At 39.0% G+C, this 14,341-nt stretch overlaps 1 protein-coding gene across 3 annotated transcripts in view; it reads right to left on the bottom strand.

Moving 5' to 3' along the window:
* PCGF5 (polycomb group ring finger 5) overlaps positions 1-14,341 on the bottom strand; it is a 518,064-nt gene that overhangs the window by 188,213 nt on the left and 315,510 nt on the right. For all 3 annotated transcript variants that reach the window (XM_044056919.1, XM_044056918.1, XM_044056917.1), the window contains exons 3-4: positions 11,899-11,995; positions 2,341-2,396 (exon numbers count right to left, since the gene is read on the bottom strand). In XM_044056919.1, coding sequence (XP_043912854.1) covers positions 2,341-2,396; positions 11,899-11,995 — 153 coding nt within the window. The remainder of the gene's footprint in view (positions 1-2,340; positions 2,397-11,898; positions 11,996-14,341) is intronic.

The following is a 14,341-nucleotide window of genomic DNA, read 5'->3' on the forward strand; positions in this document are numbered from 1 at the left end:
TGAAGTCTGAGTCTCTGTTGTTCTCCTTGGCAAGACAGAGTTTCAGAAAAAAAAGGTTCTGAGAATGATTCAGCAGGAGTACAGATGGCAGTGGGAAGAAATCCACACTTACCAAGAATTATTCCACATCCACCAGAACAAACCCTTCTGTTTCACCCTGTCCTATAGCAGATGCTTTCTCAAATGGTAAAAGAAACTGTTTCACTTCCCCAGTGAGGAACAGGTTTTTATTCAAGAATGTTTTTGGTGACAAAGAAAGAAAATGCTTGGAGACCAGTTCTAGACATTACTTTCTTAAACCAGTATTTGATAGTGCCCAGGTTCAATATGCTTTCACTATACAATCTCTTACCCCTTCTTCCTTATACAAGTTTTTTTGATAGGCTTAGATTTAAAAGATGTTTATCACATTCTTATACATCTAGACTTCAGACATTTCTTAAGGTTTTATGTGTCTGGATCACATCAGTTCTTTGCCTTACCATTTGGAATATCATCTGCTCCAAAAGTGTTCATAAAGTGTCTATCTCCAGTTATAGCACATTACAGGGTATCCACATTGTTCCATATCTAGACACCTTGCTTATCTTTGCAGAGTCTTTTTTCAAAGTGTCAGGAATCTCTCACTTGGTAGAGAGATGTCCCACACAGGCTGGAAGTCTAAGAAAACATTCAAACGTTTTCTTTAGTCCATCACACAAGAATGCGTTCCTGGGTTATCTGCTAGACACGTCACTACAAAGATCTTTTCTTCCACAGGAAAAAAAAATAGATCTTTATTTAAATCTATTCCAGAAGTTTTCCACTCAGACTTTGGACACTGTGAGGGAATACCTCAGGATTCTGGGTCTCATGGCATCTATTATTCTCATGTTAACCCTGGCAAGACTCCAAATGAGAAAGATACAATGGTATTTGAAAGTTTCTTTGGTCCCCGCACCAACATCCATTATCTTTTCAGATTCCAGTTCTGGGATTTGTGAGAAAAGAAATCATTTGGTGGACACATCAAATATCTGTGAATCCAGGTCTTCCCTTCTACCCTCTTAATCCAAAGCAGTCAGTCAACACAGACACCTCAGACTTCACTTGGGGGGGCAGTTTAAGGAGGGATAAAAGTGTAAGGTATCTGGGCCAAAAAACTACAAAGGCAGACACAAACTCATAAACGTAAAAGAAGCTTGCCCTTATCAAGGCACTCAAATCTCCAAATCTGCTTTGGTCCCCAGGACCACTTCAAGTTGTTTCGGACAATACCACAGTGATGCTGGACATACACAAGCAAGGGGAATTCACTTTTATGTGGTTCTGAACTATAGCTAAGAAGTCCATTACAAAGTGAAAAATAAGCTGATCCTCTGAGGCAGGCGAACAGGAAAAAGTTATTAAAGTACTGTACTAACAGAACCTTTTCGTATGCATACTCCAGGAGAGTCAAAGAAATCCATAAAACTTTTATCAGATTTACATGACTATACTTCTAATGAAACTCCTTGACATTATTCAATGAAAATGTTATTTTTTTTACTGTTTATTTCACAAATGCAATATAAATGTTTAGGCCATTTTGTTCGCTGTAAACATCACATCTGCCAGAAGAGTGCTTCTTCTTCCTCCTGTTCCTTTGACCCTCCTTCGTATGCCTTCTCCTGTGTTTTGCTTGAACATAATAACAAAAATGTTTTGGACCAGCAAAATATCACTGCTCCAAATACAGTTTTAAAATCATTAAAAGGTTTAGACGCATAAAATAAATCAACTAAAAAGAATCATGTCATCAATATTGCTGATTCTGTGTACTGTTTCACTGCAGCAGCCTATCCATGATGTTACATTCTAGACATTTAAAAGACTCCCTGTAGCCAAACAAAGCAGTCAAATTCACTTAAAAAATACTTAGGGTTACCACCTGTCCCTCTTTGCGAGGGACAGTCCCTCTTTGGGCAGTTGTGTCCTGCGAAAAAAATTAAAAAATGGCAAATGTCCTGAGATTTTAGGACAAAAATATTTCCCAAGCTTTGTTTAATAGTTTCATAAAACAGCTATCTTGGATCTGAAACACATACATGTTATATAAACTAGCATAAGCAACCAAATGCTACAAGAATAATCTTTTATTTTGGCAAAAAAGTGAAGTTCTGTCCTTTGCACCAGCTGTGGGTATGATTTGTACTGCAAAATTTCATTATTCTATAAAACAATGTCCCACTTTGGGCATTTGAAAAGCTGGCAACCATAAAAGTACTATGACGTTAAAACACATCCTTAACGATATATTACTGGACAGCTCAAGCCCCTGCATTTTTTTTCATTAATAAAGCAATATTATATCTGACTTACTTTCTCGCAATCCAGGCACCAGCTTAAAAATAATTTCTTCTAAAGTGTTATCAGGCCTTAAAAAAAGCAAACAAGAAAGAATTAGTGGCTATTTTTACATTATCAATTCCAAAAAGAACTAACATGTGATGGTATAAATGGTCCTCTTCTGCTTTGCTCAATAAACCAGGAAATCTCATGTTTACCTCATACCCTTTGCTTTAATAAATATGGCAGATAAAAATGATTTAACAACTTAAATGCAGACACCAGCACTTTGCAACAGCCTAACAGAACATAACTCTGTATGACTAAATAAGTCATCATTTCTTCCTTTAAATGTTAATGTATATCTTATTTACAAGGAGCAGGCAGGTAACTGTTGCTTTAATCCACTATTAGGAGGAGATAATTCTGAAATCAAGAAGTAGAATTTGGAAAAAAAAATAACATAACATGAACAATAATCACTTAAAACATAGTTCCAGAAAAGAACTAAAGTTAAGGTAACTCCCAGAAAAGTCTGGAGTGGGAAGCATGTAAATTTACAATGCATGACACTTTTTTTATTAGAAACAAAAGACTGCTACAGAAATTCTATCAAGTTGAAAACAAACCAACTTAAATATTAAGGGCAACAGTTCAGCTAAGTGCCACAGATATCTTTCCATTTTACTGTTATGTGGAAAGTGATGTGTAAAAAATTAAAGGACTCACAGAAATGATTAAATAATTTTAACATTTTTGTAGTTAACTTCTGATGCAACCATCAGCATGTACACCTGACACAAATCTCCCTGAATGTTTGTTTACATGGCAGTGTCATGAGCTCACACAATGTGCACAGCTAACAGCGGTAACTGCAGACAAATGTAATTCAAGCCTACACCAGATGAACATTTCAGCAATAGTACAATAGTATGACAGTCACTGCGAAAAGAAGTATCTCACAGCACTCAATTCACAGAATAAAACTAATGCAGGCAACAAAAAAATGCTAAGGCCTGACATTTGTATAACCATATCACTACAACTGCCTACACACCTAGCAGCACCAAATCTTTAGTAAACCTGGAAGACATTCTCATCCGTGCAACAGCTGAGGTCAAGACTCCCAAATCTGGTCATGTGGTCAGGCTACTGTTGGTAATACTACGTTATTGTAATTTAAATGCTGCTTGCTCTGAGGGAAACTTGACTCTGAAGGCATCCACAGACCTAATGATGTCATATGGCTCACCTGTGGTGACATCTGATCGTAATCATGTGGCACAGGCAAAAACATAAGGGGTAATTTTATAATATTAAGTTATTACGATTTAACTGTTACAGCAAATGCCAAAAAAATCATATTCTGCTGCCTCTTTTTTAGTAAGATTGGTGCATTCTGAAACAGTCCATAAAACATGACAGTTAAAGTCATGTTGGGACAGGCACTATTAATGCCTAACAAAACCTTTACTTCTTAAAAAGAAACATCAAAACATGCAGCTTCTAGGAATTTTACTCATCAGATGGTAACCTGAGATTCCTACAGTAAGGAAAAAAATGCCAGTGGTGTACCTAAGTTCTTTTCTCTGTCCTCAAGGACAGGAAACTACATGACAGCTGAAATTTGATAAAGTGCATAACAGCACTGCAAAGCAATTATAGCCACAGAAACACACACACATAAACCTGCTAGTAGAATTCACTTAGCACAGTGTTTCTATGACTGGAGCTTCTAATCTGTTTGAAAGAAAAGTGAAAATTTGGGGAAAAACGGAATTTAGAATAAAATTAAATAACCACCTCAAAGAGTCCTACAAAAGCTAATTGACCAGATTCAGTCTGTATTTAGTGGTAAAACAAACCTAAGCACATCTAGCAAAATAAATTCTCCTCTAATTCAATGCCAACACCTCTATAATTATGTAAACAAAGAATTACTTTATGTCTACTTCTAAATTTCAAACTTTCAATATGTCAACTTCCTTATAATCGACAACATAAGATCGAAATTTTGAAACTTTGAAATTTAAATAAAAAAACAAATCTTTTTTTTTTACATTTTTGCAGGGAGGCAAGCCCCCCTGCGTCCCCCACACACCTTACTAATTAAATATACCAACTCTGAGATCACACTATAGTGAGGAAAATGGTAAATATATGGTTCCGTGTTGTACAGCGCTCTCCATTTAAACGGTTTGAAGTTTCAAAACTTTAGTCTTATGTCATAAGAAAGTCAATGTTTTGAGAGTTTGAAATTTAGAAATACACTAATACACACACACACACACACACACACACACACACACACACAGTCTCCTCTGGTTTCATAGTTGCATTTACTCACACAAGCATAACTCTCAACTCTTAGTACAAAAAAATCCGGACAAAGCCAAAAATTAAGGGGGGACAAAGCCCCCAAAACAGGGACAAATTTTAAATATTGCTCTTATAAACTTAGAAAATTGCTAGACTAAAAGGTCTTGTACTACAATGCATTTTCTGAAAGATATGAAGCCTGAAACTCAAATGCCTGTCATCAGTGAATTCGCTCCTCACCTGATTTGCTACAAAACTTCATAAAACCACAAATTTTATACGGAACAGACAAAAAATATGAAGCAAAAATCTGGATATTGTGCGAAAATTTGGACAGTTGAGAGCTATGCAAACAAGACCGCTCTCTTTCAGTCTCACACACAGTCTCCTCTGCTTTCATACAACCATTCACTCACACAAGATCGCTCTTACTCTCTCTCGATCTCTCACACACACAGTCTCTTCTACTTTCATACACGCATTCACGCAAAAACACAGGCAGAAATATAAACACACACACACACACACAAACACACACACTTTTTTATGTTTATTTTATTTTTTTACACTCACTAAACAGCAAAAGCACTGTTTAGCAAGTGTAAAGTAATGGCAGCCATTAGTTTTTTTGCAGTCTGAGCTGCCGTGAAGTGGCAGACTCATTTTCAGTGGCCATTACTTGTACATTAATACTCTACTAGAGAATGTTTGTTCTCCAATCATGGTGCTGATGTATAGTTTGCCCATTCTCTAAGGCCATCTTATTACACATATTGCCTGTCCAGATCAATATTGAACTAAAATTTAAATAAGGCTGGAAGGTCTGCAACTTACACTAAGTAACAGTTACATGAGAACAGCTCTATCTCTTCTTGGCAAGATTTCGATTCCTTTGTGATCAAATGTCAGAATTACGATCAGAAAAAGCAAATTCACTAAACTGTGAGCACAATTTTCAATCAAAAATATCTTGAAATAAATGCATTTTTTACATGGTGACCCCCCCACCCCCACCTTCTTTGCATCTCCATAATCCTGATACCAACATGCACACAAAGTCTAATATCTTACTACCTCAAGGGAAATCCAAAGGGATTTTAGGATTATGACAGGTTACGAAGTTAACGGTCCTAGAGCCTTTTTAAGCCTTGCCATTCATGTCCCAATTTTCCCAATTATCAATGCCCAAGTGCTAGAATGGCTTTGGTATACGCATGGTATAGGAATCATATAGTTCCTCACCCCCCCCCAGTAAAGGAACCCTATGAAATATGAATGGACTACGGCTGCATGAGGTATGCATTATAATGCTATAGCTACAAAAGGAAAAACTGCTGCAGCATTATAACAAACTGGGTTTCTATTCACTGTCTCTAGTCATCCAGCATATTTTTCCAGAGGTCTCCCTCTGTTGCACCACTAACAACTGGCTCAAGCCTGTCATCTACAACTATGAAGTTCCAGAGTACCTTCTTCAGTTTAACTAGAAACTTAAAAGACAGAGGTAGTTTGGTAGCTTTCCGTACAATAAGCTGAGAAATGTGACATTGTACACACCCAATCACCATACTCAAGCGGAATAACATGGTTTACAAACTCTGTGTCAATGACACAGAGAAATAAAGCTCTGATTCTCACCTAGCCAACTTGAACTTGAGGAGGTGGATAAAGTGAGAGGAGAATGAGGGGGCAGCGCCAACTCACCTTTATCAGGATAGATGTGTTGAGTGTGTTCTCATGACTGGGATACAACAACCCTCACATCTACCTGAACAATGGCTCCCTTCAGTCAGCCCTTGCAGAAGTCAAAGGACACGGTCACTAATAAGGAAGGAATGGGCTAAAATCAATGGTAGGATGGTCGATGGTCAGCTGGAGAACAGGTAAAAAAATCATTCAGAGGAAAAAAAACATTATACCAATTAGACAATTACTGGAACAGAAACTTCTCACTTTCGAAGGCACCAAGGTTGCAATGTAACATTAATGTATACTACAGATATAGGAAATGAAGCAAGTATACGACAAACTAGATGACTTAACATAAAAATATTTTTTATTAAATTACGGACCTTAAAGATTCAAGCACACTGCCCTCAAAGGAGAACATGTAGAAAGCAGTTTGGTCCATTTTACATTTACAATGCATCAATAACCTGTGTCAGCTGAGCCACCTTAAACTAACTACCTGTTAAATGTGATTAGGTCACGTTTCAAGGAGCAAGACCAATACGGAGTGCTATGTGACATGTCACATGCTGCATGCATTCAACACGTGGTACCCAGTAATGAGGCCAGTGATAGCCAGAACTGAGCTGGTATCAGGCACTCTGGTCGTCATCTCCTTCACATGCAGTGGGTCAAGTGAGGTGAGAATAACATCACTAAATATGTTCTGAGTCACTAAAAGTGAACTGTGCCACTTTACCTTAAGCTTGTCACTAGAAGTAATGGATTTATACCTCTGCTTTTGGTCTTGAAGATGCCAATAAGGGTGCATTTTGGAGAAATTGTAACTAGGGACTGATGCAAGAGGCTTTCTTTCAGTGAATATGACAGATGCTTATGCCCAGCACTAAAATCCTTCATAACCGGGTCACTACTAGTTAACATGAAGTATTTACTTCATTTTATTCTGTGTCTACAAATGTTCTATTTCCTTTCTGCAGTTTCTGTATCTTCAGCTCAAGCACCTGATGAATATTTTAATGCTCTGGACTTCTACTTCTCCAGCTCACTCTGAAAATTTCAGCTTTAAAAGAAAAGCTTACACAGCCATAATCTTCTAATTTTAATAACTATTAAGAAAACTACTGCTAGTAAGAGATGGTCCTAAACAAAACAAATGTCAGAAAGGAAATTTTGTGACGATATTTTGGTTAGAGGGCACTTTAATGTAGTATGAATCATGAGAACCAGATTGAATGGGTCCATCTAACTGACTGCCTCATTCAGTGAGAAGGGGGTCTGTTGTTATTTCATTCAACAACTGGTAAGTGGTTGCTGAAGCTCACGCAAATACGATGTAAAAGAAAAAGTCACTTTCACATTGTTCTGCCTGTATCTCTTCCTATGTGTTTATCTGATTTCCAAGTTAACATATTTAAACAGCAATGAATGGCAGGAATGCAGGCCAACACATGGCAGGTGCAGAGGGGTTGTTTTACCTATTTTTTTTAAATTACAGTTACTGCTTCTTGTGCGTTTTATGGCATTTTGGTACACGTGATTTTTTAACTTGTGTGCAGACTCATCGGGATCTTGATAAATGATCCTATAATATAATTTGTTACATCTGATATTTCTAAATCAACAGTGCTTACTAACAGACATCTATTACAACTCCAGACTTCGGACTCTTCTCCATAGTATGCAGTGGTGACCCAAATCTGATTAGTGGCTTGGGTACCGGTGGAACCGGGTAGGACAGGAGAGGAAAAAGTTGCTTTTTGTTGGCACATCCACTCCAGGAGGGAGGGAGAGAGAGAACAAGGTCTTTCTTCTGCTGATCTGACATGATCCTAGGCACAAAAAAATCAAATCTGTTGTACCTGGACAGCAAAAAATGAATCTGCTGCAACACGGAAACAGCTTTTTACTGAAATAAATTGGGATGCAGTCAGAATAACTAAAATGGTGGCTGTAGGGGTTTCTCCTTAAATGAACAATTGTTGGGGTTGGCATAATGGTTAAGGTATTTCCCATACAGCCACAAGGTACAGGGTTTGATTTTCACCTTTGGGAAGCATAGCTTGGATTAAAAAGGCCTCCGTGGGGTCGTTAGTCTGGTAACACTCTATGAACCTAAGTAAAAGTCCATGCACAGAATAACATGCAAAAACAGTAGGAATGATAGGAATGCATACTGGAATCTCGAGTGCTATGCAAGAGAGACGGTAACCACCAGTGCCCCCCTCCCCCCTTGCCTTACTGTAACAAGCAGGAGAAGAGGAAGACGGAGATTTCCCAAGAGGTAAAAAGTCTACATTCCTGTGCCCACCCGTGAAAGGCATTAGACCAAGTACAGCCTTTGTATCCACACTTAAAGGAGAGGACTATACGGTTAACTCTGAGACTTTGCCCAGCTTTTCCCTACCCCTGGAACATAAAATGCTGAGAGAATGATGTCCCTGTCTGTGGCACGACGCGCTGCCTCTGCACAGGGGACAGCTTCTGTCCCATTACTTATTAAGATGGCATAGTTGCAGGTCATTGCAGCATTGGTGGAAGGCTGGCTTTAATTCATAAATTTAACACGGCAGTGAGTTTGGCGATAATGGACAACACTGGACTGCAGTAATATGTTTTCATACTGCTTACAATGTTGCATCTTTAGCGGACTTTGACAGCTGCTCGCTGTTGCTGTAATAAGGTAAACTTTAACACAAACAGTATTTTATAAAAAGTCATGTCAGAAAAAACCCAGTAAACAAATTAAAAAAAAATCAGTATCAATGCTAGGCTATCCTTCACTTGAAACATTAATATAAGCACTTCTATGGCTGTGCGTTTCTACAGAACGACCCTGATTTTGCTCAGTCCTTCAGAAAATGTTTGATTTTCTAGTAAACCACTGAAAATTACAGTTAGTCAATGTCAGACATTAGAACGTACTAGTTCGGAAAATGTGTGTTGATTGCAAAGCCTGTTGTACTACTGACTTTTAACATCTGTGAATTTGCCTCCTATTTTCACCTGTCCTTCCTGAAATTTTTGGTTTTCTGGGAAATAACCAAGACATACAGTCAGTCTGTAATGATAGACATTAGTGTTTAATACTTAAAGTTCATAAAATGCATGCTGATGTTCTATTAACTTTTTAAGTGCATTAAAAAAAGCTTCCCAAGCATTATATTGGTGTTGGTGGTGATGCAGGTAATACTGGCATCTTCATTCTTGAACACGGCTTACACATATAGTCCTGTGTTTTCCATTATCGCTGTGAGTTTTGTCACAATGTGTTGGATTGTGCATGCTGGCAGATCACTTTTGGGAAATTTTTCATTTTCCTACACTGTAGTTAAATCGTGGTGTTGGCATAATCGGGGGAGTGGTGCTTTGTTTTGGTGTGTGTGTGTGTGTGTGTGTGTGTGTGTGTGTGTGTGTGTGTGTGTGTGTGTGTGTGTGTGTGTGTGTTTTATAGCTTTTGATGCACCAGTTTTTGATATTCACCTTTTGGAAATAGGTGAATCAAAGCACTATGCTTTGATCTCTCATAAGTAAACCTGTTAAACTAGAGACAAATTTACCTCCAGGGCACTCAGGGCCAAAAGAAAAAGCTCTTACCTCATACTGGCTGATACAGAGCTCTGTTCTCATGCATAATACTGGTACCTAATTGAGCTGAAATCCCAACAGGAGAAGCATCTGTCACTATAAACTAGCACAGGTTCACCTGCAGAAAGGAAAGACATACCAGGGCCTGGCAGCAGTGTCTGGTGCTAAGAACAGATGTGTAGGCTAGTGGTGGTTCTGAAACCAATGGCAACACACATGAGATACTAACACCTTCATGGCATACAAATGACAGACTACATTCTTACTCAGGGTGACAAGATCACAATTTTTTGGCTCGACACTGAAGTGTGTCAAACTCTGCTCCTACAATGGTTATCCTCTGACATGGAATCAGAGACGACTTTGCCCAGTACATGGTGACCTCAAGGGATTGCATCCAGAGATGAAACAGTTGCCGAGACATTTCTAGGGAGTCCCTGGATGAAGCTGCCAGTAGACAGTCATTCAGGAACTGTAAAATACAGATATTCATCTGCTGAAAGGCTTCAACCCATAATGGGCAACATGCTGATAAAAACTCATATCTGAAGAAAGCCCAAATATCAATGTTTTGTACAGAAAGTGATTCCCACAGAAAGCATCTTTCATGCCCAGTTGCACTACCCACCCCTGCAGGAACAGGAAAAGAAGCCCCGAAAGGTGAGCATCACTTGGCTGCAATAATTACAGTTTGGAATGGAATAAAAAACACGTGTTCCCTTTGGAACCAGGAAGAACTGAAGTAAACTATCACTCCCACGCTCCACAACAGCAATGTACTATAACCATAGCCCTAACAATGCACCTTACCTTAAAAAAAAATGTTCATAACTTTGCCAATACAAGACAGCCTGGACATTGACTAGCACCCACAACCACACAACAGTAAATCTAACTCCTTAACTAACCCTAACTTTCCCCTTAATCCCCCCAACACACACACTCAGACAAACAGTAAATCTATCCCCTTACCAGACCTTAATACTAACCCTAACCTGCACAAGCTTGCACATTCAGTAAACCTATCCTCTTGCCTAACCCCAAAACGCACACAAAAATTCCTACTCCTTACCAGAAGGTCACTTACCTTTGTCACCCAATCCACCACTCACACAAATCTCCCTTCGAATAAATCACACTGCAGTTAACTTTGTCGCACACGTGTTCAACCAAGTGAACTGTAATGGTGTATCATACATATGTAAATATATCTGTCTCTGTATATAAGCACATCAGTTGTTGTTGTTTGCCTTTCGTTTTTTCCCAGTTAGGGGTCGCCACAGCAGAACTCCGGTCCGCTAATGATTGGCAGTAGATTTTCACAAACGCCGAGGTGCCAGCTCGACGTTCAATCTTCAATGAAGGCACGCCCATTTATGCATGTCTTTCGAACACCCACCCAACTGCGGGGAGGACATGCAGACTCCACACAGAAGGCACTCCCAGCACTCCAGCCGAGAATCGAACGGGAGAACCTCTTGCTGTGAGGCAACAACGCTACCGCTGCACCACCGCGGATTCATAAGCACATCAGTATACATTGAAAAAAACAATCAACAAAAACACAATTAATTGAAAAATAAAATACTGAATGTACACACAAGTGACAAAACAAATGAAACACATTCTTTTGTATCCAAAACTCGCACACTATTACACCTAACTCCCACCTAAAACTGTCACATTCTGACATGCATAACACCAGCACACATACAATACCATCACATGTAAACATACTTAAATAACACACTTCCTACTCTGCATCTTATCACAAATCCAGTAAACTACATGACTGACTAAAACATGCTACCGATTACTGACATTTCACATATAAAAACAAACAACTTACACATTACACAGAAAAATAAAGAGGAAGGCTACAGATTTAGGTTTTGTGACGGTTGCACTGTAAATACAAGCAAGGTTAAATATATAGAAAAAATTAAGAACTGCAAAAACACTGCATGCTACTACTCCCACGAATGGCTCTCTTACCGTAGCATCTCTAGTGGATTTGTCTCGTGAACTTGAATGCCACACTTGGGACAATCGTTGCTCTCTTCAAAGTGCTGTACAATGCAACTCTTGCAAACTGTAAGAGATCAAACCCACTTATTAGAAATATCAGGTTAAGTCCAGCTGTAGTGCTATAGTCAGTTGTTGTTGATTTGTTTATAGTCAGTACCACAATGCAATTCTAGAACACCTCGTGGCTCTCCTTTACAGTTGGGAAGTGAAAAATAATACAAAATTGCTCTAATGTAAAAGGACACAGACAAGCCTTGTAGGAGAGACTGTTCAATGAAACAATACTGCAGGGATACTGCACTACAAAAGTTTATGAACATCTTCAAGTGTGTTTTTAAGAAGGAGCGTTGTGATTACTAAAGTTATTCATCAGTACCATCTCCACATAATGTCTAGCAATACAAAGTTGTGCAACCTTTTCATATATGTGGCTTTGTGAGTACATGAGGGCTCTAAATGAAATCAAACTTTAATCGTACTACTAAAATGTTCATTGTGAAGCTGTCCTATTAGCATAGCATTAGATCTCATGAAAATGATGGTTAGAAAGAACTGGAGAAAAAGTAAGGGCTTGCCATGTTATAGTATTGAAACCAATTGGTAGTGGTAGTTGGGGGGGCAGTACTTAAACATCAAACTGATGAACTTATATTTCTTCCACTAGGTTCTGACAACTGGTAGTATCAAGCTTATGCTATCTCCTAAAAGACCGTTATAAAACCCATTCTAGTTTACTATCTTCTCTGAGTTGAAATTGCTCATGGATTAAATCCCCCACTACATCCACAATCTGTCAAATTAGCAACCTACATCTCCATTAGCTTTAAACATGAATTTAATGTATTGTTCCTTTGTTGACCAGTCAGTATGTATTTCAATGCCTCTGGTCCTCATGGAACAGCCCAGACTCCACCAACCCTTACCTCAACCATGTTGTTCTTGTACTCTTTCTTTAACAAGCCCCTTATGCTCTTACTATCACAGCCTGTTCCCCCAAATGCATACCACTACTTTTATTCTCAATCTCTAATACCTTTACTGATTCAAACTTCAGGCCATATAAATCCCAGTTTCACAATATCTTCCCTTTACCATCTCATCTTACTCCACAGCCGATATGCATCTAACACAACTATTCAGCTACCAACAAATGAACTTCTAATTCCTTTCTGATAGTACAGTTATGTGACATACTCACTATAATAGCAAATCACTAAATGAGAGATTCCTGAAGCAGTCTGATCATTAAGAAACGTAACAGCACTCATCACATTAGATGAACTTAGAAATGGCTGCCTGCAGTAATGTAACCAATGAGATTTCCTCTTCTGATAACTTTATCAGCTTAGATTTCTGCATTCTGTAGCTCAGGAGATCAGGAATACCTACCTCTCAAATCGCCAAGATGGTCATATCATGAGAAGGATTTAAGATGATGCATCTAGCCCCATACTCCATCTAGTTCATCCCCCATGAAATTCAGAAGGTACACAAGAAAAGATAGGAAAATTAAAAATCTTTTAGGCTCACCAGGACATCATGCCACAAGGCAGGTGAAAGGAACTTTAAGCACAGAAAGACAGTGGGTCCTCCTAATCTACTTTTCCAAAACTAACTTTGGGCTCCTAAAAACAGAGATTGCTAACTTCACGGCACCCATGCAAATGGAGAATAGTTGCATGACCGCCGAATCATACACCAATGCACTGTACAAACACGTACACATCTGCATGGATCTTGCCATACCCAATAGAACCAAGACGCTCTCCTCCAAAAACAGGAAGCCAATCTGGTGGTCCCATGCCATAAACAAACTCTACAACAGGAGGAGAAAACTGATGCGGAATAAGGTGAAGTCCCAAGACTGGAAAAATTCCCTTATCAGCCTCAACAAAAAGTTGAAATCCCTCATCAAATCCTGTAAAGCTAGCTATGAAAACAGAATTGCAGCAGATAGTAAAGACAACCACAAGGCCTTCTATAGTTATGTAAAGAATCTCCATGGCAATATCCAGATTTGCTCTGAGCTACTGCACAATGGTACTTCCTATTCCTATTCCTAGTCAACAGATATTGCCAATATACTGGCCGACAGATTCAGCACCGGGGTAAACCCCTCCCCCCCAAGGGACCAAGCACAATACCAGTAGACTGCCAGGCACCCAGGATTACTGCTGCACAGGTTAAAACAGCACTGTCCAAGGCCAAGAATACAGGTTCTATGGGACCTGGCAATATCCCTGGCAGTGTTCTATATGAACTACAGAGTGAACTGGCACCTCAACTATGTGCCCTGTTCAGTCACAGCCTCACCTCAGGCTTTGTCCCTACTGAATGGCACACTGCTCAAGTCATCCCTCTCCACAAAGGAGGAGTGACTACAGACCCTGGGAACTATCGCCCCATTAGC

This window comes from Protopterus annectens, chromosome 14.part0, assembly GCF_019279795.1.
Source record: "Protopterus annectens isolate FY-2018-M chromosome 14.part0, PAN1.0, whole genome shotgun sequence".
NCBI lineage: Eukaryota > Metazoa > Chordata > Ceratodontiformes > Protopteridae > Protopterus > Protopterus annectens.